Source organism: Bradysia coprophila, unplaced genomic scaffold (assembly GCF_014529535.1).
Source record: "Bradysia coprophila strain Holo2 unplaced genomic scaffold, BU_Bcop_v1 contig_439, whole genome shotgun sequence".
In the NCBI taxonomy this organism is placed as follows: domain Eukaryota; kingdom Metazoa; phylum Arthropoda; class Insecta; order Diptera; family Sciaridae; genus Bradysia; species Bradysia coprophila.
Window position 1 is genome coordinate 58,504 of NW_023503692.1, and position 24,667 is coordinate 83,170.

The window sequence follows — 24,667 nt, forward strand, 5'->3', positions numbered from 1 at the left end:
GGGGGGTCCCAGAACAAATTTTTGATTGCCGAGGTCATTTGTCGGATTTCAGTTGTACGTAGCGATTTATTTTTGCGTGATAGCAAGATGGGATCACAAAGCATGTTCAAAAAAGAAAGTTGAGGGGGCCTAAAACAAATTTTTGATGGCCGAGATCATTTGTCGGATTTCAGACCTTCGTTTGACCGCAATTCGGCGTTTCAGAATTTCGATTTTTGAACGGCTTAGACTTTTGCAAACAGTCATGTTGCACAGGCCGCACAGCTTTTAGGGTTGGTCATTTGACGATAAATAAAAAGCAGCACACATTTGAAGGACACACGACCTATATTCTCATTACTAATTTAGTCTAATTGTATTCCATCTATTGCAACTGCAGCGGGTTGCAGTGCCATTGCAATGGCCATCACAGCCACCACCAACTGCTGCTGCATCATCGGTTGCTCACGTCTTACATGTTGCGAATTATCGTTTTGGCTACCCTGCTTATTCACTGAAATAAAGCGATTTTTCATCGACTTTACAGACACTACTTGCAACAACAGACTCACCTCGATTTTGGAATCGCTCAATATTTTCACGAATATTTGATACCGCGGCTCCGTTGTTTGTGGGAAAACCCTGTTTCGTTTTTGTTGCTGCGATAGGAATAAAAACAAATAAGTTAGGTTACACACTTCACATCATAAACATGAACAACAAACACTCATATGGTTCAATGACTCGGTTAGTTTCCACTTGGGCCTTTCGTCGAATTCGATTTTTGCTGCGTTGTCGTTGCTTTCCAGCAACTACTCGACTCACTACAGCATGTTCGGGTATCGTGCAACGTTTTTCTGGTACGAATGGCGCTTTTCGTTGATCGGTCTGCGATTTCTGTGGAATTGCTTGTGTTGGCCGTTTCAATCGTCTGTGTCTTCTCTTCGAGATCTGGAGATCCTGCGCCGGCACTTTACCCGTCCGTCCATTATTCGTCGCCTCTTTCAATTTGTTTTCAGGTTCGGCAGCATACGATGGTTTTGTTGGTGGTACCTCAACCGGTGGCGGAGGCACCGCAAACGGGTGATAGTATTGCGGCCCAAAGTGACTTGGCGGCATCGAATATTGGCTCCACCAATACGGATTCATCTGAAATAATTCGATTTACATCGGCTGGGTGACAAAAAACCCACGGCTTTTGTTTTTACGCCGCAAATACTCACTTTTACGGATTTTAACACAACAAATCGGAAAACTTATTCACTTATTAGACGAACACAATGTTTTCAGTTGACAGACCGTTTGCTTCTATACCTTCTATGAGAATTGTCGCAAAGCATTGGCGGTTGGGGTTGTCGCATGGTATTTGCGTTTCTAAGCACAGAGAGATGATACACGATGTGTTCTGACATTTGCAAATTTTAGAAGTTTTTACAATTGCAACTAAATTACTCATGTAGCGTACAGCAGCCTAATGCATATCCAATGAATGAGTAATTTTTTTGCAACTGATAATTACAACTGCCATTGTATGTGTCTCTGTCATATTTCGCTGTTTATGAACAAAATTTAAAAAAAAAAATCCTAAAAGTTTGGGCAACTGCAAAAGTCATATCATTTGAAACGAGAAAAACGTTTTTGGAAAAGAGACATTTCGTTGATTAGTCACGTTCGTCAGTGACACCAACGTGGCAAATTTTACATTTTTGACATTTCTTTTCGCGAACAACGCCATTGATTACACAATCAAAAAAATACTGCTTTCTGATTTTGATAATTTCAAAATTGTGATAACTAACTTTTCAGATTTCTTTCTGTGAGTTTTTCATCGTTTTTTCATTTGCAACCAAATTCGATCAAGAGTTCCGTTTGTGTTGAACAATCGTGTTCTCACTTGAAATTTGGTCATTACAGTGCTTGATCGCCAAACCGTTCGTTGACATAGTTGAACAGTTTGGTGTTTGCACAAATTTATATATTAGAAGCTGTGCTTGAGCGACTTTCTTGAGATTTCAATTAAGATATTTCGCTCGCACAAAATCAAAAGAATTAGCTTGAGACCTTTGCGCAAAATTGTGTCTCGCTTGTGCTCGAGCGACTTTCTTGAGATTTCAATTAACATATTTCGCTCGCACAAAAAATCAAAAGAATTGGCTTGAGACTTGCGCAAAATTGCGTCTCGCTTGACATTGAGTTCAGTGCTTGAGCGTGAAACTGTTCTCAGACTAAGTAGAAAAGTTCGCTGCTCGCACACAAAAAAACCAAATTGTTTGAGCATCAGACTTTTTTACGATTCAAGTAGTCGTAGAGACAGCTGCTCGCACGGACAATAACAGATTCGACACGTTTTCTATCTATCTTTCGTATTTCTATCTTGATAATCGTCAAAGATGCTTACATTTAAGAGGGCATTGAAACGTCGAAAATTACTTAGAAGACTAGAAAACTTCAACAAGAAACGTAATGACGACGTTTCATTGGAGGCAGATGAATCGTTGTCTTTCAGCTCTTCTAATGATAGTATCCAGGATTGTGAAGCTCTGGATACTCCACTTTCAAATGACTTTTCAGTACGAGCTACAGAAACGCTCACGAAAAATTCAGTTGAAGAGGAACTTTCGTCAGACAATGAACCATTCTTTGGTTTTGGTACCGTTTGTCGTTCATATGCTGCAGAAGATGTTACGGAATCGATTTCATTGTATACTAATTCGGTTGAATGCAAAGAAAATGAGAGTCAACGAAACTGTTCAGCAATGGTTGATGAGTCATCGGCTTACGAGTTTGAACCTTTTACGGAACCGATTTTTTCGCATGAGTTTGGAGGGCTTGGGGGCATTGTACGACAACCTTTCTTTAAGATTGTATGCGCTGATTTTTCTCAATTTTCTTCCATTTTTCCGCAACCGCATAAGCAATGCACTGCAATGGCAGCTGTTGCTTTGTCTTACAATCTGTTAAAGCCTATTGTAGATTGGAATACAAGCGACTTGAATAAAATTATGCGCTTTGGTCAATTGTACTACAGCGAATCTGTCACCCATAAGCTTTTAAATAATCCCAACGACAGAGAAACATTCTTGGAAGCCATTCACTTGAAAAAAAACATGACAATAGAGTCAGACAACTTCGAAATTTTCGTTAATTTTCAAGAATGTGTAGGTGGCCCATACGAAAACAGAGACATTCTATCTGAAGCGTTCTGGCAATTCGAATCAAACTGTTTCACCTACGGTATAATAACCTACAATTCATATTCTTATGCAATATTCCGTTATCGAAACACATACACTAATGCTTACTATTATGTGTTCTTCGATTCCCATGGAAGGAATGAACATGGTGTAAAGGTTATTCCAGACAATCGAAATAATGGAAAGACTGCTATTTTGTTTTTCGCAAATTATGATGAGTTTATCGACTTCTTTACAGAAGAATGGAAATTTGTTGTGCCCGGTTCATATAGAGAATCTAAAAATTTCATGTTGACACCATTCCATGTTCTGAAAGTAGCTACGGATGAACACATTATTTCAGAATCGAATACAATACCAGACAGAGCTCTTACAGACTGCACAATTTTACAACGGCACTTCGTTCGACATTGTTTGTGGTGATTTTTGCGAATATGACTTGAAACCGGCGACACATTCACAGCATCAATGTGCTGGAATTGTGATGTTTTCATTTGTCTTTTCGACATTGCAAGTGATAACGTCATGGAATGCAGAGAGCTTACAATCCATTCTTTCCTGCGGAAATATGTTGTACCAAAAACGTTATAGCGAACGAGTGGAACGAAATGATGAGTATGCGCAGATTTCGAGTCTAAATCCTAAAGAACTTGCTGGACATGTTTTGTTTTCCAACTCTTTGTACACAATACATGCCAATCATCCCGATTTTCAAGGTAAAATAAACAAAAAAGACATTTTTGATAGTCTCTGTCACTTGGAATCCATGAACGTTCCATTTGGTATTTTCGTTGTAAATAACTTAGGGAAGAAATAAAAGCGATAAATCTAAAATAAGAATTGATCACTTGAAAATAAAAATGATTGCAGGAAAATAAGAATGTGATCACAACCAGTTTTTCAAATATAACACTACGAAATAAGATTCTATCAACCTAAAATAAGAAGTGATCACAAGTAGTACCTACCACCCGCTAAATCAAATGTGATCACTAAAAATAAAGAATTTGATCACTAAAAATAAAGAATTTGATCACTAAAAGTAAAGAATTTGATCACTAAAAGTCCGAACGAATACACATAAAAAGCGTTTTAACACGCCGAGCGATCCGGCCCATTGCCCCGGAGCGAAGCGGAGGGCCGCAATGCGAGCCGGGCGCCGGAACGGTGTTGGTAACTTAGGAGTTAATTTTTTTTCTCTCGCATCGTCTAATAATTAGTCTGTGTAATTCATTGCACATAAAAAGCGTTTTAACACGCCGAGCGATCCGGCCCATTGCCCCGTAGCGAAGCGGAGGGCCGCAATGCGAGCCGGGCGCCGGAACGGTGTTGGTAACTTAGGTGTTAATTTTTTTTTCTCTTGCATCGTCTAATAATCAAACAGAATAATAGATAGCATATCCTTATTTCTTGCAATCAAATTTTTTATTTTGCACGATCATTTCTTTATTTTTTGTAATCAAATTCGTATAATTGTAGATCATTTCTTATTTCGAGACGATCATATGTTAGTGGTAAAATTGCATATATTTAGTGATCAAATTCTTATTTTTTGGTGATCAAATTCTATTTTTATTGCTATCATAAAAAAATTGTGATCATTTCTCTTTTTCTAGTGATCATTTCCTATTTTCTTGTGATCATTTCTTATTAAATAGCTATCACTTTAATTACATGCCAATAACTTATCGTACGGAATAACCCTGCTGCAACTCGAAAGTGGGAATCTATATGCTTTCTTTGATTCGCATGGCCGAACACGATCCGGTGAGCCTAATGGTGCACACGCTGCGGTGCTTTACTTTGACAATATCGATTTGTTAACTACTTCCATGATACATCAGTTTGGTTACGCAGTTCGGTTTAATTTATTTCCTGTGCAAATTTCCAGAAAGGATGCACCATCGTATTTAAACGAAAAATCGTTTTCTAAAATCATTACTGCCGATTTCAAAGAGAGTAGACAGAACGGTTTTATGCATAAGAACTGTGTGGCTTTATGTATCTCTGCCATTTTCTATGCATTTCAAAATAATGACGAAGATTGTAACGACAGCGATTTAGAGGACTGTTTAGCTATTGCTGAAGAATATCAGACTTATTGCGACAAATACTGGAGCTCGAAAAACATTGCTGAAATATGTCCGGATTTCAGTAGCTACATTCAAGATATTAACATAGATACTGATCGCTACAATATTTCGCTTAAGATTTGCGGTCAAGGTAACATGTCACAATTCAAAAAAACCCTGAGAAACTTCTACTTATCTGCTGAGAATAAGTACGCACTTTTAACAATATGTGGTCTCAGTTACGCAATATGTAAGTGCTCCGATTCACGGTCTGTGCTTCTGTTTGATGTTCACGGTCGAAATAACGACGGCACTACAGGAGGTAATCTTTCAACTGTTATGTCCTTCGAAACTATGCATCAACTTTACAATTTCATTCTCAACGAAAAGGAGGATTTGTATCCATTTTCGATGCTATATGTTACTATTAAATTAGTTGCTGACAACAACGGTTCGACAGTCCGAGTTATTTCTGGGTCCTTCGCTCAGACCGATTCACGTTTCAACAAAAAATCGAGAAACACTCAGTGTACAGCCAATTCTGTAGTTTTCTTGGCTTTCGCTTCAGTTATTAAAGAGCGGTGGACATGTGGTGACATCGATGCAATCCTTCTGCTTGGTCTACACAGCGTCATACGAAGAAGCGATTAAATTTCAGCCAAGACCCGATACATTTTTGGGTGCTCACGAAATTGTTCGTAATATATTCGTCAACGTTAACCGTTTTGAATGCGGAGTTGTAAACGTTAAGTGCAAACCATTAACAGATAGAGATTATTCTGGTAACTTTGAAAAGTTTGCCAAAGCATACATCATCCGCTTCTTTACTAATTACAGTGATGGCATTTTTGTTTGCTGTAAATTGTCGATTGCGTTGCACAAGCTAAACAATGAGTACATTATTTTTGACTCACATGCACGCACATCAGATGGTAAGATGCACTTTCGCGGCACTGCAAACATTTTCTTTTTTCAAGACATTGACTCACTTTATGAGCGTTTATGTTCTTTTGGATACAACAGCATAAGTGAATTTACTTTGACGCCATTTGAAATTTCTCATGTTAAAGATTCTATCAATCGCACCCCAAACCGAGACTTCATTCATATGCATGAAATCAGTCAAGTTAGTATGGATGATATTCCCATGGCGGAATCTCCAAATTGGGTGTCGAGTGATAATATTCCCTTGAACCAATTAATGGATGAATGGAGTCCAAGTGATGAGGTGCCACTCATTCACTTTGTGACAACGAAAACGGATGAGTTTAGTCAAGTTACGGATGCATGCTCTGTGAAGTCAATGTCTATTGTCGACAAAGACAGTAAAAATATGTCGAAGACAGAGAAACGGTTTCGTTTTCGTACACAATATGAAAGAGAATCATCTCTAATTTCACTTAGTTCGCAGTACGAGCAGAAAGTACGTTTGCGATGGGATGCATACATAAAAAAAAATAATCGTACACATAGTGTTAACATGTTTGATGGCTTTAAGAGTTTTAAAGAGTTTTATGGCTCTTTTAAAACACATGATGACTCTGACGAAGAACTCATCCGAGCTGCAGATGCGGCCGTTGAGGAGCACTTACAGTCAGACCAGTTACACCAATTACGTATGCTAAACAACACACTGATTCCTACGCATTTTGCAGCTTTTGGAAATCATGAGGACATTAAAGAAACAGACGAAATATACGCTATTCACGAATTGTCTCCCTTCGATCAAATATGCCCACATTGTGGTGCTGTATATTTTAAGGAGGAATGCAATTCGAGAAAGGTTTTTCGCACATGTTGCAATTTTGGCGAAATTCACAGTGTTTTACCAGAGCAACAGGGCAACACCTATCCGCAAATTTTGAGTGATCTTTTGACAGGGCAGTCACCATTGTCGCGTCACTTTATGGAAAACATTATTCAATACAATAATGTGCTAAGTTTTGCTTCATTGGGAACGACTAATGTTCACCATTTAACAGCCACTGGAAGTATTGGTCCTGTAATTGCAATGGAAGGTATAATTTACCATGTTGCCGAACATTTCCGAACTAACGGCACTGGAGCAGAAATGCCAGTCGCTCAGCTCTATTACCTCGACAGCAATACCTCTATTTCTGAAAGATTGTCTCGCGTCGGTACTACATTGAATAGGAGCCTCTTGATGCAACTTGAAAACTTTATGCGAGCAAATAATCCGCTGGCAAATGCGTATCGCATGTTGAAGGACGTCTTAGATGAGGTCCGCTGTCGACCGAATGCAGCCAACACCAATGTACATTTGGAAATTGTGAGAAACAGAGACCAAATAAAAATTCGTCAAAATCACGGTGGGGACTTTGGTGTACCAACATCCAATGAAGTGGCGGCTATTTACACGCACCTTCCTTCATCTAAGACTAAAAACATTGTAGTTTTTCCAGTGGATCATCCACCAGAGGAAGGCATTGCGATTGCGTCTCATGACCCAAATCGAGACGCAATGATGTACCCGTTACTTTTTCCTTACAGTGAACAAACTTGGTCGTACAACTTGATGCGACGTAAGCGCAATAACAGCGCACAGAATGTTGAAATAAATTATCTTGACGAAGTTGAAATTGATTTCAACGAAAAAGAAAATAATGAAGAAATGTCTGACGACGTCAATGAAGGTGAAGTAGATGAGGGAGAAGAAGGCAGAGAAGAAGAACATGTAAGAAAAACGAAACCGAGAAAGCGAATTACCGTTCGCGAGTTTTTCTGCTACGTGCTAATGTTTCGTATGGCCTTCTCTCCACTGCTTAATGCAGGTAAACTAACCCAGCAATTTATCATTGACTCATACGCCAGAGCTCAGGATAACACTTTCGAATATATGCAGTCGGAACAAGGTCAGGCTCAGATAAGAGCTGAAACGTATGGAGCTTTAAGGGATTACGTTGAGAGAAAAAAAATATTTCAGCCTGACATTCCCGGTAAATTGATAGTTATGCCAAGGGATATTATTGGTAGTCGTCAATATATGAAAAATCGTTATCAAGACGCTTTGGCTCTTGTGACTAAATATGGTAGACTGACTTTCTTTGTGACCATGACCTGCAATCCAATGTGGGAAGAAATTCAACGGAAAATTCCGAAAGGGTCGAACGCAATCAATCATCCAGGTATTGTTGCGCGTATATTTAAAGCAAAGGCCAAGGAACTAATACATGATATTTCGAAGAAGCATGTATTAGGAAAATGTGTGGCGTATGTCGCTGTGATTGAATGGCAGAAGCGAAGTTTACCGCATTGCCATTTAGTCACATTTAATTCTCGAGTCGATGATGTGCTGTGGCTAAGTCGATTTTTTTTTTTCAAAAAAATTTCAATTTTTTTTGTTATTTTTGTTTTCCGCGCTGGTTTTTTAGCTGATTATTCATTTTTCAGTCATTTTTAACTCATTGGAACATTCAAAAGTTACTTTTAGCGAGTGCCGGTGAACTAGACTTTAGCCCTCCTGAAGATAGGCCAGCTAATGATATCGACATTGACAACTTTGTATCGGCAGAAATTCCTAATTCAACGACACATCCACGATTATATAAGGCCGTGACTACGTTCATGTATCACCACCGATGTGACGATGAAACGAAAAAAGAATCATGCCAGGTGCCAAGAAATGGTAAATTTCAATGTTTAAGGCATCCAGAGCACGGAGCAGATGAAGACACAACTAAACAATGCATTTGCCACGTTTGTTCTAAACATTTTCCACGAAAATTTGCCGACAAAAGCGAATTGATTGACAATAGTTACCCCATTTACAGACGACGACGTAATTTTCGCACATTTCTTTCTACGAAAAATCAGCTGATAGATAACCGTTGGATTGTACCGTACAATCCTCAGTTACTCCTTAAATACAACTGCCATATCAACATCGAAATAACTTCCAGTTTGAAAAGCATTAAATATTTATTTAAATATTTGCATAAAGGTGTTGATATGGCGCGTTTAAACATCAAAATAATTGACAATGTCCAAGTTTACAATGAGTTTGATCACTTTCTTGACTGCAGATATTTGAGTGCGGGTGAAGCGATTTGGAAGGTGTTCGACTTTCCAATGTTTTACCAATCGCATACCATTTACTCTTTACCAGTCCACTTGGAGAATTACCAAAATGTGATCTTCGATCCAAATTATCCTGAGCGTGCTCTGACGCACTCCGGCAGCATGTTAACTGCTTATTTTGAATTAAATCGGACTGACCCAAATGCCAGAAATTTCTGTTACACAGACATTCCCTTGCATTACGTCTATAACAAAAAAAAGAAAGCTTGGCATAGACGTCAAAGACGTATAAATGAAACACTCGGCCGTATGTATATGGTAAATTACAACAATCTAGAGCTGTACTCTCTACGATTGTTATTGCTCACGGTTAAAGGGGCACAGTCTTTTGAAGACCTACGAACTGTTAATGGTACTGCATACGACACATTTCGCGATGCTGCCGTTCTTCTTCTTCTTCTTCTTTTTCAGCCTGTTTCTATCCACTGCTGGATGTAGGCCTCTCCAACTTCTTTCCATTTCGTACGATCCATTGCCATTTGCTGCCAGTTTGTACCTGCAATATTCTTAATTCCGTTTGTCCATCTCTCTGGTGGTCTACCTATAGCTCGTCTTTTATATGGTCGCCAGTTCATGATCTTTTTGGTCCAACGTTCGTCTGTCCTTCTTGCAATATGTCCCGCCCAGCTCCATTTCAGAGATGCTATTCTTTCCATGACATCAACGACCCTGGTTTGTTGTCGAATCCATTGATTCGTCATTCTGTCTCTGAGTGTTATTCCAAGCATACTCCGTTCCATGGCTCTTTGTGTCATTCTCAATTTTTCTTCGGATGCTTTCGTTAAAGTTAACGTTTCCGCTGCCGTTGAATTGGGTTTATTACAAGACGATAGTCTGCACATAAAAACGTTTGAAGAGATTATCGATGCCGAGATGCCTTACCGAATTCGAAGTTTATTTGTTAACATGCTCCTTTTCAATACTCCATCCGAACCGGCAAAATTATGGCAGTCATACAAAAAATATATGTATGAAGACTACGTTCGTAAGGGCTGCCCTGAAACTGTTGCATTGAACTTAGCTTTGAGACACATCTCACGATTGCTTAAAGCAGCTGGCAAAAATAACTCGGATTATTCATTGCCTGAACCAGATGAGTCTCTACAGGCGGAGTACGATTTAAATGATGTCCGGAACATCAATCAGAATGACGCTATGATTGAGGGTGAACGATTAGCACAAATGCTAAATATAGAACAGCGTTCCATTTTCGAAGAAATTTGTGACAGCGCAAGATATCCCGAGGATTCACGCAAAAACAGACTCTTTTTCGTAGACGGACCAGGTGGTACGGGGAAAACATTTCTGTTTTCCGCCCTTATTACTGCATTGAATGGCTATGGTTTAAATATTACTCCTATTGCTTGGACAGGCATAGCAGCGTCATTGTTGAGAGGAGGTCGCACAGTTCACTCAACTTTTAAGCTACCATTGATCATGGACGGTCCAGTTGGATGTCACTTGAGTACACTTTTCTGATTTAGCTGCGAAATTGCGTTCTTCCAGTGTCATTGTTTGGGATGAAATTTCTATGAGCGTCAGTTATGCACTTGATGCAGTTAATGTTTTTTTTCAAGATCTGATGGGTAACAAATTACCTTTCGGCGGAAAAGTTTTCGTTGCTACCGGTGATTTTAGACAAATTTTGCCAATTGTGAAAGACGGCTCGAAATACGATCTATTGGATGTTACGGTAAAAAAAAGTAAAATTTGGCCCGCTCTGCAAAAGCGTCAGCTACGGACAAATGTTCGATTACATAATGCCGACGATTCGGACTTTGCTTCTTGGTTACTGGATATCGGAGAAGATAAGATTCATGACTTTCCGGGAAACCAATACTATAAAAGTTACGTCAAGTTACCAAAAGAATGCATTGAAGGTAATTCTTTGATTGATCGAATTTACGGTGAAAGTTTTTCAGTAGCTGATGCAGATCATTATTGCAAATATTCTATACTCAGTACTGTTAACGAAGACGTTGATATGCTAAATGCTGCAATTTATAATCGTTTTACTGAAGAAGTCTCAACTGAAAAAACATACTTGAGTACTGACAGTGAGCTCGGCTCTGATCCGAATGATGACGGTGCATTCGATGTAGCAATGCTTAATACGTTGACTCCACCGAATCTGGCGCCACATAAACTGAGTTTAAAAGTCGGGTGCATAGTCATGCTGTTATGTAATCTAAATCCTGAAGAAGGATTGTGTAACGGCACAAGACTTATCATCACTAAGTTATATGACACTTGCATTCGTGCAAAAATTTTAACTGGAGATCATAAAGACAAAGTGGTTTTAATATCCCGTTGTCGAATGAACACTGACACAAGCGACCTCAGTGGAAAGTTGCAAAGAATTCAAATTCCAGTTAAGCTAGCATTTGCAATGACCATAAATAAATCGCAAGGTCAAACGTTCGACTACGTTGGTGTGTATTTGAGAAAGCCTCCATTCGCACATGGTCAATTATACGTAGCTTTATCGCGTGTCCGATCAAAAGAAAGACTGTTAATTCAAGTGATATCGGGCACACTGATGGGCAAATTAATACCTGGATGTGAAGACGTTTTCGTTCCCAATGTAGTACATAGAGAAATTTTTCAATAGTTTTTAGTACACACATCTCCAAACCAAAACCAGACACTTATGTGAAGGTTACCACCAGAGATGTTGTTGAGGGTGCTTTTTGAATGTTGTACAAATTGAACTGCAGTAAAAAATGCTGTACAACAATAAAACCACCCGGGTGGTAAAACAGCCAAATACTTCCGTCTACATTATGTGATTGTCCAAAGCCGGTGAAAATAGTTGATGGCCACTTCTAACACTAAAAACTAACATTATAACCTTAAACACGACAGATTCAGCGCAAATGGGAAAATCCAGCTGTTTAGGAGATCCGAAGTGGATTTTCCCTTTACAAAAGGTCTTCATTTTAATTTGATTTTGCCTTCAAAACAAACTACAAACTACTGATCTTCTATTCAACAAAATGTCTCAAACAAAGCACAAAAAATAAGATCTCTTTTTTACAAATAAAAGCTAGGGATATTTTCAGCAGCTTTAGCTGCTTAGGATGATGCGATCCTCTTTTGCGCCGTGCAAAGCGGACACCATCCAAAAGAGACTAGTTTCGTTTGAAATAGTAATTTACGTATCTGGCTTTGACATTTTTTTTTTATTTTTTTTTGATACTTAAGCGAGTTTTTACGTAATTAGCAAAAATTAATCGTACACACGAAAATATAATTTTTTTTTTCATAATTTTACTCTTTAAATAAAATTGGAAGAATTAACTTGTGTAAATATCTCTGTTTAGGCTTCATTTTGGAACATTCTAGAGGATATAATGAAAAGCAAAATTAGAGAAAGCAACAATAAAAAAGTATCGGATATCTTATGACTAAATTGAGATAATTATCAACCTGATATATGACTTTTTGAAATGAGAAAATCACATAATTATCTTCACGTGATATTATAAAAAAAAACCTCTGCTACAGCAAGTGCTACAGCCTTACAACCAAGATTAGCACAAGATTAGAACGTTATAGCAATTGATACAAATCTTATTCACGAACCAGATGTTATACATTGCTCGGAATATTGGAATACTGCGAAATTTATCATAATTAAAGTACTGAAGACTGAATTAAATCGTTTTTTTTATCAAGTTTTCTATGTGTCGATACTTCCATGTAAAAATGTAAAAAAGCATCTGATTTCTAACAGCAAAATTGTATATGTATCAGGTACAGCGAATGTACACATTATGCACATTTTATCGTTAATGCGTACGATCTTGATTTCAACTCTATTTAATAACAAGTGAGTTTGTGTGAGTTTATCATTGAAAAGATTTTTTTGAGCTCAACATTAATGTTTAATGTAGAGCGAAAAATTATCTAGAAATAGTCGTAAAAAGCAACATCATCAGTTGTCTGGATAAGTCTGACGTTAGCGCGTTCTCTTTTTACACGCATGGTCCCAGGTTCAACTCTTAGCCTGATTTTTTTTTTAAACCGACATTAGCATATTATCTAAGATATTATCCAGCTTCACATAAGATATTTTAAAGGTGTAACAGGATGATAAGAAATATTGTAACTCATGTTACGTTGAATGTTTTCACATCCCAGTGTGTAACCAATTCATGGCATATGACCCGTTTGTATAGTTTGTTGAGTACGTGCTCTGTGTGCATGATGACACGGGTTCGATCCACGTCTCGAACAATATTTTTTTATTTGAAAAATGAAATTTGAGTGCATCAATGTACGCAAAATAATCAAGTCCCCAAAGTTAGTTGCACGCAATTACTTTGTAGTTTGTAGTAGCGAAATATAAAGTGAGTCAAATGATACATTTCTTATCGAATCCTCTGTGTGACGATACTTCTGAGAAAATTAACAATTGCAAAATTTTGATAATTATCTCGCTGATAATGAAAACCAGATAATATGATTATCATTTACATAAAATTAATGAAATTGATATTTATGATACGCTCAAATAGTTCTAGTGACCCCCTTGACAAGCACTAGAACCGGAAGCGTGATGACGATTGGGCCGAGTGGATTCAGTCGTAGCCGGATCAACACACAGTTCACTAAATAGAAATTGCGCAATGTGAAGGGTACTGTTCGCGTATGAACATTAAAAGCAAAACAAAAAGTGCCACTATAGCGTCGCGTTGAGATTCCATCGGGAAAACCATTTTGAAAACAAATTGGTAGAACTATAATAAAAAACTAATTGTACCTAAAGTAAATTCGTCGAACAAACAAACGGTTTATGCTCACCTCTTATATATACCACATCTTGTCTCATCTTTTTCCAACTATATTGGCTACGTAAGTTTGTGTATAATTTCTTTTGGCCGCAATGACCCCCAAAAATTTTGTTTGCATGAAATAAACGTAATAGTTCTAGTTGTTTTGATCTTTCTGGTACCGGTACATGTTTTGTCAATAGTATTATCTGCAACGTTGTCAGTTTGTCATTACAAACATTTTTAAAACTTTGTATTGTGATGTAACGAAAAATCGTGTCTTCAAGTCATATTTGTATTTTATATAATTTGTATTTCATTGCTACTTTTTCTAATAATAATAGGGCTGTTTTAAATGTAATGTCATCTGTTAGAGTATTAGAGTTTAGTCTGTTAGAGTTTACCACGAAGAATTAGATTTATATATCGCCGGTTTTGAACAGACAACCACCAATCGCATGTGACACAATACAGCTCTGCGATAATTCGGTTTTTTATCTCGAACTTTATCTTTTCGTGGTTTGTCGTTGAATATGCTATCACCATTCTTCTGGTTGTATTAACCGATGTGGTAATTCGTGCAAAATAATCTGCTTTGAAGCGACGGCGCAAATTTTCACTTGTAGTGAAAACCCGAAAGGCGAGTCTATATTTCGTAGGCTTCTGGAAATTGTTACCGGATCTGACAGCTGGTTTCCCAACTTGACTTTGAAATGTCGATCTTTGAGGTAGGAAAAGATAGTTTTAATGAGGTAATGGGGAAGCTTCATCTTTATCAGTTTATAAATAAGTCCTTCGACCCACATCGTGTCAAAGGTTTTTTCTATATCCAGAAATGTTGCTATTGTGACTTTACGGTCTTTGAAACCCATAATAGCCTCTTCAAAGAATCTTATGAGAGCGTGTACTGTTGAGTGCCCATCCCCAAAACCGATTTGGTGGTTTGGCAGCAGATTGTTCTCATCGCAGTATTCGAGAATCCTAATATGGACTACCTTTTCAAGGAGCTTGCTTAAGCCGTTCAGGAGACTAATAGGTCTAAAATTTTTGGCCTCATTTGCCGGCTTACCCGGTTTAGGTATTGGTATAACATGAGCTGCCTTCCATGAGGATGGATAGTATCCGATGCTCATTATACAATTAAACAATTTCGCCAAGAATTCATGTGCTGACTCAGGGAGCTTCTTCAAGACGACGTTCGGAATAGCATCCGGGCCACAGGACTTTTTATTCTTGATACTTTTTAGAATACGTTGAATCTCATTTGCGTCTGTCAAGCGAGGTTCGAGCACAGTTGACGCAGTCATCGAATTTATCTCAGACATTACAACCTCGTCAAACTCGACATCACCCATTTCTCTGTTTTGTTTGTGAATTTCATCGTACACTCTAGCTATAGTGTTCGCTTTGTCAAATAGATTACTAACCAGAGAACCATCGTTTGTCTTTAGTTCAGGCACAGGTTTTCTACGATCACCCAAATGCTTGTTTATGTTTCTGAACATTTTGGTATCTGGTCTAATTTGTTTCAATCTATTCATGAGAATTGCGGAATCCCTAGCGTTGATGCTATTCTTTATGGCTAAGTCCAAACTACTTATTTCCAATTTCAGCCAAGGATCCTTGAGATTACTTCCAAAATATGCCCTTCTCAACCTCTTCTTCTTGGCAATGCAATCCTTTAGGTATGGTGAAAAATGATTCACACTGTTGAATAATTTTTTTGGAATAGATTCCTCCATTCCCAAACTAATCACTCTCGTCAAATGTTCAACACAAGAATCTACGTCATTGGCATCATTGAGTGGTCCCATACGCAGGTTATCACTCACGACCTCTTTAAATCTATCCCAATTCGCGCTCTTGAACATGAAATGCTGAACTGGGACCTCGTAAGAAACGCTGTCGTTAATCTTCAGAAGGTACTCTACTGTACAATGATCAGGGTTGAGCTCAGTAACCTCACTGCTAACCACATCAAAGCCTTTGGCTAGAGCTAGATCAATAGTGCTAGGATTAGACCTGCTCCTATAACAAGTGTATGCGTTTGGGTGGATTAATTCAGCTACATTGTCATCAACAAGAAACTTGCATAAAATTATGCCGTTGTTATTATTATCAGAGTTATGCCAGTGGCAATGCTTAGCATTAAAATCTCCTCCCATGAAGACACTCGTATGTAAGCTCATGAGCTTCAGAAGGTCTTCCCGCAAGAGATTTTTCGAACAGTAAAAAGAATTTAAAACCAAATATTTGGAATTGCTCAAGGTTATCCTCACAGACGTCGCTTCAGATGATTTCAGCAAAGGCGTGTTCAGCACTTCGTGCTTGATTTGCTCCCTAATCAAAATTGCTGTTCCCCCACCACCATCAGACAGACGATCATTCCTGTAAATCTTATACAGTGGAAATTGCACAATGTTACTGTCATTCAGCTTAGTCTCGCTTAACAACAACAAGTGAGGCTTCCGTTCATTCAAGAGGTATCGAACTTCCTCCTGCTTCGCTTTACTTCTAATAGAGTTAACATTCCAAGCTATTATCTTTAAATCTTCACTCAACATGTCTATGTGAATTGGGACAGAAAATCTATAATCATTATTTTTTTCAACATTGAATCATTTACCTTCTTGTATTCAGGAACGAAAGATTTAAGCTTTTGTAGCAGATCGGTCAAAGTGCAATCAAATAGGTTATTGATTTCATTACTCAAAAAATTTAGATTTGTTTCTTTAGTTCCAGTATTCCCTTTCAAAGCCTGGCTGTATGATACTTTGCTGTTAACGTTGACTGATGGACTTTTGCTAGTGGAAGCAGCAACGTTAGAATTATTTGTAATCGATTTGTTTATACCTGAGTTTTCATGAGGTTTTTTCAACTTTTCGGCGTATTTTGTGTAAACCGGGCATTTTTTGTAGCTTGCTGGGTGTGCGCCATTGCAGTTGACACATTTGGCTGGTTGGTCTTCTTCGAGTGGGCAGTCACCTGGTGAGTGTCGTTCCGTTCACTTGACGCAACGATATTCTAATCCGCAGTTGGAGGCTGCATGACCTAGACGTTGACATTTTCTACATTGTGTACCAACGTCCTTTTTAACGAACTGGTGCCATGAGATGGATTGGTGGCAATTATATTTAATTGTTTTTGTGATCTCTGTTATTTTTGTTCCTTGTTCAAAATTAACTATGAACATGTCCAAGTTAACTTTCCCTTTTCCATACATCGGATACACGCTTATTACTTTCACTTTTTGTGTAAGAAGATCGTCAATTATTTCAGTAGGTGCGTATGTGTGCACTACTTAAGCACTAATCTTAGTGGTTTTTTGTCCATCGTCGTAAAGGTGTAGAAAGGAATATTTTGCTTGGCGAGAAATTCTTTCAGGGTGGTGTGGGCATCTGATGACTGCAACGTAACATTGTAACCTTCTTTTAAGATCTGGAACATGACCTTTCCATTCAACATTTTTTGGATGTTAGAAATCGCATCTTTCGGATTTTTGAATGGTTTCGTGATTAGGATTGGCGGTATTCGTTGTTTCTGGATACTTTTTCCGGTATGTGTTTTCGCTCCAAATTGATTAACGTTGATATTTTTGCTTATTTTGCCAGCCAAATCATCTTTGTCTACATCAGTGTCCAAAATTGTGAATGGATTTCTGTCAAGTAATGAGTTTCCTAACAATGTTTTCGCTGTTGAAGTTTGCAAGTCTACAATTTTTGTTTTCGTTTGCGAATTATCAGTCGTTTTAGAATTAGTATCAGAGTCAGAATCATTTGCATTTTCGATCTTTACTTTCGTCTTTTTCCCTTGATTTTCAAATTCGATGATATCGGAGTCATCACTTCGGGATCTAGAGTTTTTTGTTTTCGAGTCGGTGGTATTTTCCCCATTTACCACATCAATTTCGATGTTATTGCTGGCAGTCTTGTCAGGCGGTTCAATGTCTTTATTTAATGATGACATTGCAACACACTTTTTTCACTCGTAATTGAATATATAGAAAGATGCACTTAAAAAATTTAAATTTAATAAATTTTTGCTTTGTAAGCTGAATCGGATATTGAACGATTTATTTGTTTTAACTTTTGCAGCTAATTATAAATGCGACCGTACTGTCCGGTGAACTAAACTAAACTCTAAAATGAATTAAAGGAGGCTGGGCGACTGTTACGTGGCGTGAAATGTTTAGGAACTAGATATCTTTGGCATCCTTGTCACCTTTATCGAGTGCGAAATAAATAGAGGGCGTGGGTCTGGACGATTGCAGGTGAATACTGCGCACCAGGAGAAACGTCTGAAACGCCTCACGGAACCGATCCCAGTCCGCCACTAAGGGACAAAGGTGGATCCGCACGATGCGGTCGTCCCAAGCTGGAGAGGCGGCCGTGCGATCAACATGGATGTCCATACCGAGTTCGATGCGTAACTGAGTGATGGTCGTTCCCCGGTGTCCCATGAGCCGACCAATATGTCTATCGGGTAGGAGGACGCGTAAAAAGCTGTAATAACTATCAGGTGTACATTTGTTGAGTGTTGGTATAAGACTGTTTTATTGATAACAATTATATTCATTCGTAACATTAATTCTTAAGCTTAATGAGAGAGAGCGCTTATCTCTCTCTATAGGAATACTTACTTAAACTATAGGGTATACGAGTGCATCAGGGCACTACACCACCCTTCTTTAGAAAGAGTGACGACACATCATCAATTAAAGTCACAAGATTACATAATGCCGACGATTCGGACTTTGCTTCTTGGTTACTGGATATCGGAGAAGATAAGATTCATGACTTTCCGGGAAACCAATACTATAAAAGTTACGTCAAGTTACCAAAAGAATGCATTGAAGGTAATTCTTTGATTGATCGAATTTACGGTGAAAGTTTTTCAGTAGCTGATGCAGATCATTATTGCAAATATTCTATACTCAGTACTGTTAACGAAGACGTTGATATGCTAAATGCTGCAATTTATAATCGTTTTACTGAAGAAGTCTCAACTGAAAAAACATACTTGAGTACTGACAGTGAGCTCGGCTCTGATCCGAATGATGACGGTGCATTCGATGTAGCAATGCTTAATACGTTGACTCCACCGAATCTGGCGCCACATAAACTGAGTTTAAAAGTCGGGTGCATAGTCATGCTGTTATGTAATCTAAATCCTGAAGAAGGATTGTGTAACGGCACAAGACTTATCATCACTAAGTTATATGACACTTGCATTCGTGCAAAAATTTTAACTGGAGATCATAAAGACAAAGTGGTTTTAATATCCCGTTGTCGAATGAACACTGACACAAGCGACCTCAGTGGAAAGTTGCAAAGAATTCAAATTCCAGTTAAGCTAGCATTTGCAATGACCATAAATAAATCGCAAGGTCAAACGTTCGACTACGTTGGTGTGTATTTGAGAAAGCCTCCATTCGCACATGGTCAATTATACGTAGCTTTATCGCGTGTCCGATCAAAAGAAAGACTGTTAATTCAAGTGATATCGGGCACACTGATGGGCAAATTAATACCTGGATGTGAAGACGTTTTCGTTCCCAATGTAGTACATAGAGAAATTTTTCAATAGTTTTTAGTACACACATCTCCAAACCAAAACCAGACACTTATGTGAAGGTTACCACCAGAGATGTTGTTGAGGGTGCTTTTTGAATGTTGTACAAATTGAACTGCAGTAAAAAATGCTGTACAACAATAAAACCACCCGGGTGGTAAAACAGCCAAATACTTCCGTCTACATTATGTGATTGTCCAAAGCCGGTGAAAATAGTTGATGGCCACTTCTAACACTAAAAACTAACATTATAACCTTAAACACGACAGATTCAGCGCAAATGGGAAAATCCAGCTGTTTAGGAGATCCGAAGTGGATTTTCCCTTTACAAAAGGTCTTCATTTTAATTTGATTTTGCCTTCAAAACAAACTACAAACTACTGATCTTCTATTCAACAAAATGTCTCAAACAAAGCACAAAAAATAAGATCTCTTTTTTACAAATAAAAGCTAGGGATATTTTCAGCAGCTTTAGCTGCTTAGGATGATGCGATCCTCTTTTGCGCCGTGCAAAGCGGACACCATCCAAAAGAGACTAGTTTCGTTTGAAATAGTAATTTACGTATCTGGCTTTGACATTTTTTTTTTATTTTTTTTTGATACTTAAGCGAGTTTTTACGTAATTAGCAAAAATTAATCGTACACACGAAAATATAATTTTTTTTTTCATAATTTTACTCTTTAAATAAAATTGGAAGAATTAACTTGTGTAAATATCTCTGTTTAGGCTTCATTTTGGAACATTCTAGAGGATATAATGAAAAGCAAAATTAGAGAAAGCAACAATAAAAAAGTATCGGATATCTTATGACTAAATTGAGATAATTATCAACCTGATATATGACTTTTTGAAATGAGAAAATCACATAATTATCTTCACGTGATATTATAAAAAAAAACCTCTGCTACAGCAAGTGCTACAGCCTTACAACCAAGATTAGCACAAGATTAGAACGTTATAGCAATTGATACAAATCTTATTCACGAACCAGATGTTATACATTGCTCGGAATATTGGAATACTGCGAAATTTATCATAATTAAAGTACTGAAGACTGAATTAAATCGTTTTTTTTATCAAGTTTTCTATGTGTCGATACTTCCATGTAAAAATGTAAAAAAGCATCTGATTTCTAACAGCAAAATTGTATATGTATCAGGTACAGCGAATGTACACATTATGCACATTTTATCGTTAATGCGTACGATCTTGATTTCAACTCTATTTAATAACAAGTGAGTTTGTGTGAGTTTATCATTGAAAAGATTTTTTTGAGCTCAACATTAATGTTTAATGTAGAGCGAAAAATTATCTAGAAATAGTCGTAAAAAGCAACATCATCAGTTGTCTGGATAAGTCTGACGTTAGCGCGTTCTCTTTTTACACGCATGGTCCCAGGTTCAACTCTTAGCCTGATTTTTTTTTTAAACCGACATTAGCATATTATCTAAGATATTATCCAGCTTCACATAAGATATTTTAAAGGTGTAACAGGATGATAAGAAATATTGTAACTCATGTTACGTTGAATGTTTTCACATCCCAGTGTGTAACCAATTCATGGCATATGACCCGTTTGTATAGTTTGTTGAGTACGTGCTCTGTGTGCATGATGACACGGGTTCGATCCACGTCTCGAACAATATTTTTTTATTTGAAAAATGAAATTTGAGTGCATCAATGTACGCAAAATAATCAAGTCCCCAAAGTTAGTTGCACGCAATTACTTTGTAGTTTGTAGTAGCGAAATATAAAGTGAGTCAAATGATACATTTCTTATCGAATCCTCTGTGTGACGATACTTCTGAGAAAATTAACAATTGCAAAATTTTGATAATTATCTCGCTGATAATGAAAACCAGATAATATGATTATCATTTACATAAAATTAATGAAATTGATATTTATGATACGCTCAAATAGTTCTAGTGACCCCCTTGACAAGCACTAGAACCGGAAGCGTGATGACGATTGGGCCGAGTGGATTCAGTCGTAGCCGGATCAACACACAGTTCACTAAATAGAAATTGCGCAATGTGAAGGGTACTGTTCGCGTATGAACATTAAAAGCAAAACAAAAAGTGCCACTATAGCGTCGCGTTGAGATTCCATCGGGAAAACCATTTTGAAAACAAATTGGTAGAACTATAATAAAAAACTAATTGTACCTAAAGTAAATTCGTCGAACAAACAAACGGTTTATGCTCACCTCTTATATATACCACATCTTGTCTCATCTTTTTCCAACTATATTGGCTACGTAAGTTTGTGTATAATTTCTTTTGGCCGCAATGACCCCCAAAAATTTTGTTTGCATGAAATAAACGTAATAGTTCTAGTTGTTTTGATCTTTCTGGTACCGGTACATGTTTTGTCAATAGTATTATCTGCAACGTTGTCAGTTTGTCATTACAAACATTTTTAAAACTTTGTATTGTGATGTAACGAAAAATCGTGTCTTCAAGTCATATTTGTATTTTATATAATTTGTATTTCATTGCTACTTTTTCTAATAATAATAGGGCTGTTTTAAATGTAATGTCATCTGTTAGAGTATTAGAGTTTAGTCTGTTAGAGTTTACCACGAAGAATTAGATTTATATATCGCCGGTTTTGAACAGACAACCACCAATCGCATGTGACACAATACAGCTCTGCGATAATTCGGTTTTTTATCTCGAACTTTATCTTTTCGTGGTTTGTCGTTGAATATGCTATCACCATTCTTCTGGTTGTATTAACCGATGTGGTAATTCGTGCAAAATAATCTGCTTTGAAGCGACGGCGCAAATTTTCACTTGTAGTGAAAACCCGAAAGGCGAGTCTATATTTCGTAGGCTTCTGGAAATTGTTACCGGATCTGACAGCTGGTTTCCCAACTTGACTTTGAAATGTCGATCTTTGAGGTAGGAAAAGATAGTTTTAATGAGGTAATGGGGAAGCTTCATCTTTATCAGTTTATAAATAAGTCCTTCGACCCACATCGTGTCAAAGGTTTTTTCTATATCCAGAAATGTTGCTATTGTGACTTTACGGTCTTTGAAACCCATAATAGCCTCTTCAAAGAATCTTATGAGAGCGTGTACTGTTGAGTGCCCATCCCCAAAACCGATTTGGTGGTTTGGCAGCAGATTGTTCTCATCGCAGTATTCGAGAATCCTAATATGGACTACCTTTTCAAGGAGCTTGCTTAAGCCGTTCAGGAGACTAATAGGTCTAAAATTTTTGGCCTCATTTGCCGGCTTACCCGGTTTAGGTATTGGTATAACATGAGCTGCCTTCCATGAGGATGGATAGTATCCGATGCTCATTATACAATTAAACAATTTCGCCAAGAATTCATGTGCTGACTCAGGGAGCTTCTTCAAGACGACGTTCGGAATAGCATCCGGGCCACAGGACTTTTTATTCTTGATACTTTTTAGAATACGTTGAATCTCATTTGCGTCTGTCAAGCGAGGTTCGAGCACAGTTGACGCAGTCATCGAATTTATCTCAGACATTACAACCTCGTCAAACTCGACATCACCCATTTCTCTGTTTTGTTTGTGAATTTCATCGTACACTCTAGCTATAGTGTTCGCTTTGTCAAATAGATTACTAACCAGAGAACCATCGTTTGTCTTTAGTTCAGGCACAGGTTTTCTACGATCACCCAAATGCTTGTTTATGTTTCTGAACATTTTGGTATCTGGTCTAATTTGTTTCAATCTATTCATGAGAATTGCGGAATCCCTAGCGTTGATGCTATTCTTTATGGCTAAGTCCAAACTACTTATTTCCAATTTCAGCCAAGGATCCTTGAGATTACTTCCAAAATATGCCCTTCTCAACCTCTTCTTCTTGGCAATGCAATCCTTTAGGTATGGTGAAAAATGATTCACACTGTTGAATAATTTTTTTGGAATAGATTCCTCCATTCCCAAACTAATCACTCTCGTCAAATGTTCAACACAAGAATCTACGTCATTGGCATCATTGAGTGGTCCCATACGCAGGTTATCACTCACGACCTCTTTAAATCTATCCCAATTCGCGCTCTTGAACATGAAATGCTGAACTGGGACCTCGTAAGAAACGCTGTCGTTAATCTTCAGAAGGTACTCTACTGTACAATGATCAGGGTTGAGCTCAGTAACCTCACTGCTAACCACATCAAAGCCTTTGGCTAGAGCTAGATCAATAGTGCTAGGATTAGACCTGCTCCTATAACAAGTGTATGCGTTTGGGTGGATTAATTCAGCTACATTGTCATCAACAAGAAACTTGCATAAAATTATGCCGTTGTTATTATTATCAGAGTTATGCCAGTGGCAATGCTTAGCATTAAAATCTCCTCCCATGAAGACACTCGTATGTAAGCTCATGAGCTTCAGAAGGTCTTCCCGCAAGAGATTTTTCGAACAGTAAAAAGAATTTAAAACCAAATATTTGGAATTGCTCAAGGTTATCCTCACAGACGTCGCTTCAGATGATTTCAGCAAAGGCGTGTTCAGCACTTCGTGCTTGATTTGCTCCCTAATCAAAATTGCTGTTCCCCACCACCATCAGACAGACGATCATTCCTGTAAATCTTATACAGTGGAAATTGCACAATGTTACTGTCATTCAGCTTAGTCTCGCTTAACAACAACAAGTGAGGCTTCCGTTCATTCAAGAGGTATCGAACTTCCTCCTGCTTCGCTTTACTTCTAATAGAGTTAACATTCCAAGCTATTATCTTTAAATCTTCACTCAACATGTCTATGTGAATTGGGACAGAAAATCTATAATCATTATTTTTTTCAACATTGAATCATTTACCTTCTTGTATTCAGGAACGAAAGATTTAAGCTTTTGTAGCAGATCGGTCAAAGTGCAATCAAATAGGTTATTGATTTCATTACTCAAAAAATTTAGATTTGTTTCTTTAGTTCCAGTATTCCCTTTCAAAGCCTGGCTGTATGATACTTTGCTGTTAACGTTGACTGATGGACT

At 37.8% G+C, this 24,667-nt stretch overlaps 1 protein-coding gene across 1 annotated transcript; it reads right to left on the reverse strand.

Annotated features, from left to right (window-relative positions):
• Window positions 1–320: 320 nt before the first annotated feature.
• LOC119082457 lies at window positions 321–1,283 on the reverse strand. The gene is made up of 4 exons (XM_037191978.1): window positions 1,203–1,283; window positions 711–1,128; window positions 552–638; window positions 321–493 (listed from the first exon to the last, which is right to left on the reverse strand). Exons 2-4 carry the CDS (start codon window positions 1,126–1,128, stop codon window positions 345–347), a joined length of 654 nt encoding a protein of 217 aa, XP_037047873.1. The 5' UTR covers window positions 1,203–1,283; the 3' UTR covers window positions 321–344.
• Window positions 1,284–24,667: the final 23,384 nt, after the last annotated feature.

Excerpts from the sequence above, each read along its gene's own strand:
- LOC119082457 (XM_037191978.1), bottom strand. The coding sequence starts at position 1,128 with ATGAATCCGTATTGGTGGAGCCAATATTCGATGCCGCCAAGTCACTTT. Across the intron at positions 639-710 it reads TAACCGAGTCATTGAACCAT|CAACAAAAACGAAACAGGGT; the intron begins ATGAGTGTTTGT and ends TTCCTATCGCAG. Across the intron at positions 494-551 it reads TGAGCGATTCCAAAATCGAG|TGAATAAGCAGGGTAGCCAA; the intron begins GTGAGTCTGTTG and ends GCTTTATTTCAG.